Below are 4,869 nucleotides of genomic sequence, written 5' to 3'. Positions count from 1 at the left end.
TACAAGCATGCTTAGTGTGAGGGATTACATCCGAGTCATTGAGTCGATGCAATCACCTGGTTTTCCTTAGATAGAAAACTTTGAATCAGTTTGACTGTATAATCTGGTGAACTGTAAAATACCTTGAGATGACTTGTGTCGCGAATTGGCGCTATAGAAATAAACTGAACTGAATTGACAATTCTAGTAATTTTCCCCAATATTTAAATATCTAATTGCATCATATAATTCCTGCAGACACGTCAGCTGCACACCTGCTTCTGCCTCTAACCCGTCCTGTATTTAGATCTGATGTCAGCAAAGGAAGCAGGAGTTCTCTGCAAAAATACTCACCACAGCCTGTAGTGAACTAAGGTCATAAAAATGTTCAGAAAGCGATGCATACTCAGTTCAAGCTACTTATTGGTATTAAGAGGCATAAAGTATGTCCACACAATCAAAGGTAACAACCTGGACTGCTGACACCAGCTAGGTTGGCTCAGTGGATTCATGAATTCGATGCCAGATTCCACCACCGTCTGCAGTCTCAGCAGAAATAAAGATTCATCAAACAAGGCTACTTTCTCCTGAGTTCTCAAAAGTCCAGTTTATTGTGGCTGTTTGCTTGTTGCAGCATCGAATTTCTGCTTTTGGTTAAAAGCTTTAAAAATATTTTGCTGGTCATATAGTCTAGGCTTTTCTCCTCACCACAGCTGCAGAGACTGTTTGTCTGTTCCACCATTTTGACAGAAACCCCAGAGACTTGAGTGCATGAAAAATCCCAGGAGAGTTTTGATTTTTTAAAATACTTAAACACCCCTATGCTGCCACCAACAATCCTGGCACAATCACACTAACTGAAAACACATTATTTCTGTCCTCTGCTGTTTGAAGCAGGATCTATTTTCCTCATGGGAGACATCACTCTTTGCACAGGGTGTCACTATATCTGATGGAGCACAAACACTTAAAAAAAGAGGAAAACAGGTAGCTGCCATTTTCACCCTGAAACACGATTCTATTGCAGACATGGAGAGTTATTGGGGATGAATCTGATAAGCTTTAAAATCTAAATTAAAAATTAAGTAAATAATAAAATAATGAAAAGGAAGTTCAGATTTATTAAATAGATACTCTGTTTGTGAAATAAAAAAATATATAACTTTGAATAATTCTAGAAAATCTTAAATGTTTGCTAATGATCAGATTTAGATCTTTGTACCTCATAATAAGCATATTTCTACCTGTATGACCAACAGGGATTAATACTTGAATAAACACTGGGAAAATAAAATAAAATAAAGAAATAAAATGAGCAGATAATCTGACTTTAGGCAGTTAGAGGCAGGAAATGAGCCTTTAGGTGTGATTCTGGACATAAACAGCCGCTCAGCCTGATATTAGAACCACGAGCCCCACAAAGGCGCGCGCTTCAGCTGTGCGCTGCGACAAGTGTTTCACAGGTGCTGATGGCGCGAGACAGACCGACAGACAGACAGACAGACAGACAGTCAGACAGACAGTCAGACAGACAGACAGTCGATGGCTGAAGCGGAGCGCGAGCTGTGGCGCGTGCGTCTTCCGAGAAGCGTTTCCCCGCAACCAGGAGAAAATACGGACAAGTTAACTGATGTCGGAGCTCTTCTTTTATCTTAAAACCTCTTATTTCGATTTTTGTGTTTAGATAAGAATAAAAAAAAATAAAAATAAATTTGAATAAATTTTCCTGTTAGATATTCATCTAACTCTCTGCTTTCTGCTGGGAATCTGACCTTTGCTGTCACGACTAAGATCTGGTTTGGCTCTGGAAATATTTTCTGTTTGTGTCAAATAATAATTATTTTTTTTATTTATAATGCCACTTATCTAAAATGGTTCAACTCTACATACTTAGTTTGGAAAAATGTAAATGAAATAGAAAACTAAATGATTTAAATGGACCAATGAAAGCAGACTGTTTAGGTGTATCACTATATGAGGCTGTAGTCAGTTAAAAATGTAAAATACAGACAGTTTTAAAGCAGAAGGTGAAAATGAGAACAAGTTGAACTGATTTTACTGAAATAGATCCAGGCGGTTGCCTCATTGGGAGGCAGCGGCGCCTGATGCGCACCGCACAGCTTCTGCGCGTCTAAACTCACCTCTCCGCATTTCTTCTCCTGGTGGAATCCAAAGCGTCTTTCTAAAAAATCTCCCCTGATCGGCTCATTGTAAACGGATCCACGAGAGGATTTCACGAAATCCAACTTTCCAGCAACGGCAGCAGTAAATCCATCAGAGGCGAGAGGCGCGCTCCAACCGGCAGCTCCGCTCGGATGTGATGGGGAACCTGGAACTGGGAGGAAATGAGCCGGGCATCCCCCCCTTTAGTCCGATCCCACCTCAGATGGAGCGCAGTGGGGATGGTGAGGCAGGGCTGGTGCGCTCAGACGGGCTGCTATCCAAAGGACGCACACGCATTTATTGGGGATGGAGACAAAGGGAGAGAGGAGGAGAGGCGGAGAGACGCTCCGGGCTGAGTGTGAGGAGCGCTCCTCCTGAGCGCAGCTCATTTAAGCCGCGCTGCTGCTGCTGCTTACATCAATGAGCGGCTGTCACCAGCGTCGTCAAGGTAGACTCAGCAGACAGCTTCACCTTCCGGTTTGCAATATTTATCTTAAAAAAAAACGAATAAATTAAGAAGAAATTCAAATAAATCAAAATACATTTTATTGGTTCATTCAGGGAGCGATTCATCAATATATCAGAAATGGAAAAGATCATTTTCTATAATCAAAAAAACATATTTCCTACTTCAAGGCACCATAAATCACAGCTCGACCAATACCTTCTTTAAATGTTTCACCATTTTTAATTTAGATTTTCCAATAAGAAGTGCTGTTATGTTTTCATTACCTTTTACAACGTGTGCATTAATTATTAGGTGTTTTGAGGTTTATTACCAACAAATCTGTCAAAAGAAGGTTTTTGAACCTCTGATCTGTTCCAAGAAGGTAAAAATGAGGCTTTGACTAAGAGAAAAAATATGCATGCACAATTATTGGGGGAGTGGAACCTTTGCAAATTATCATGCAATTTATATTTAGGAAAAAAACAACATTTCTGACATTTTACAGAACAAAGGAAACCAGTACAGCCTTTTATCTTTTAACACCAGTCCTTCTTCTTCTTGATCAATTGATGATCAACTTTAAGTGTCGCAGCAAAACTCCTCCTCCAGGAAGTTTAGAGGTGGAATGTTCTCTGAATCTCTCGTTTAAAAACGGTCCACGAAGAAAAGTTCTCATTCGTTGGAACATTGCCTAAATGCACATCCAGCTTTAAAGATGTTGACATGTCTCAACCATTGAAGATGGATGTGTTTTGTCATCTAAAAACTGGCAGTAGGTAGAGGAATTGATTTAGAATGAAAAGGTCCAGCTATCCTACCTTTAATGATGAAAACCCCACAGCACTACCACTCCTCTACCTTGCTCTGGGCCTGTTACTGATCCATTGGTTTGGCTCAGTGAAATTTCAGCAGAGGTTCAGTTGGTTCTTTGCTGTGTCTTGATGTTCTAACTTGTTCAGAGGAGGTCAGGTTTCAGTCTGTCTCACTTTGGCCATTGTTTGTGTAGTGAACAGATCACACTACTGGGTCTTTCAGGAAGGTTGAGGTCAGCTCTGTGCTGAAAAAATACCCTGAACCCTATAATGCTCCATAGGGGCAACAAGCTGCTCCCTAATCGATTTGGTTAAACTTAGAGAACATTCTTATTTTTAAAAGTCATTCCTATTGTTCGCTCGTAGAGTTTAGTATACAGCAGTAATGGAGGGAAAGGAGATCCATCCAATTTCTCCAACCTTTAATTAATAAATTGGCTCTTTTATTTATTTTGTTTAGCTTGCTAACTTTGTTGACTATTTTAAGCATTTTGAATGTTTCTGTTGTCAGAACCCAATACCTGCTTCCTAGTTTGTTTCCTGTTTCTCTGACTGTGACTAACTGGATGTGCTCTCTTCATCCTCTGACATGGGAGCTGGCTCGGAGCTCGTCTGCCTGGCTGTGTTTCCTGGATGGGGCCGCCTTCTACAGCTGCTTTTTGTGTCTCTGCTTCTGTCTCCTTGAACCCCATTCGGCCTCAGCAGATGGCCGCTCACACTGAGCCTGGTTCTGATGGAGGTTTCTTCCTGTTAAAATTTTCTGGTTGTCCTTAAATAAAAAACTTCGATCTAATCTGACTGCCTGATCTGGTTTAATTGTCTCTCTAAAGTGCCTTGAGATGTGTGGTGAATTGGCGCTAAAAGTGAGTTTTTCCTCTCCACTGTCGCTACAAGCATGCTCAGTGTGAGGGATTGCTGAAGAGTCAATGAGTCGATGCAATCAACTGGTTTTCATTAGATAGAAAACTTTGAATCAATCTGACTGGATGATCTGGTGTATGGAAGCAAATCGTTACCATATTTAAAATGAAAAAGCATTTTCAGAAATACTTTTTCATTTTAAGAATGTGGCTGCATTGTTTGACTCATAAATGAAATTTACATTTCAAATTGAATTTTGGTATGTATTTGCTGGGGTACATTTTGAAAAATAAATCTCAAATGTCTTTTTCTTTTTCATTTTAATTAAGTAAAAGGATGAGCTGTTTTAAAGAAGAAAATGAAAATGCAAACAGAATTACTAATTTAATTTCAGTCAAGTAATGCAGCCAACTTCTTAAAATGATAAAGCATTTCTGAAAATGCTTTATCATTTTAAATATGGTAACGATTTGCTTCCATACTGGTGAACTGTAAAGTGCCTTTAGATGATGTGTTGTGAATCGGCGCTATAGAAATAAACCATGGCCCAGTTTTGTACTTCTTGATGACCTCTCCAAAAAACAAACTGAGCTAAACTCTATATAG

General features: G+C 39.6%; 1 protein-coding gene across 1 annotated transcript in view; it reads right to left on the bottom strand.

The window, feature by feature from the left end:
- The window catches only part of neto2 (neuropilin and tolloid like 2), a 51,453-nt gene extending 48,928 nt beyond the window's left edge, over positions 1-2,525 (bottom strand). Inside the window, exon 1 of the mRNA XM_015375172.1 lies at positions 2,121-2,525. Coding sequence (XP_015230658.1) covers positions 2,121-2,130 — 10 coding nt within the window. The 5' untranslated portion in view covers positions 2,131-2,525. The remainder of the gene's footprint in view (positions 1-2,120) is intronic.
- Between the last annotated feature and the right edge of the window lie 2,344 nt (positions 2,526-4,869).

This window comes from Cyprinodon variegatus, unplaced genomic scaffold (assembly GCF_000732505.1).
Source record: "Cyprinodon variegatus isolate N-32 unplaced genomic scaffold, C_variegatus-1.0 Scaffold114, whole genome shotgun sequence".
NCBI classification, from domain to species: Eukaryota; Metazoa; Chordata; class Actinopteri; order Cyprinodontiformes; family Cyprinodontidae; genus Cyprinodon; species Cyprinodon variegatus.
This window is presented reverse-complemented; position numbering and strand designations above follow the sequence as displayed.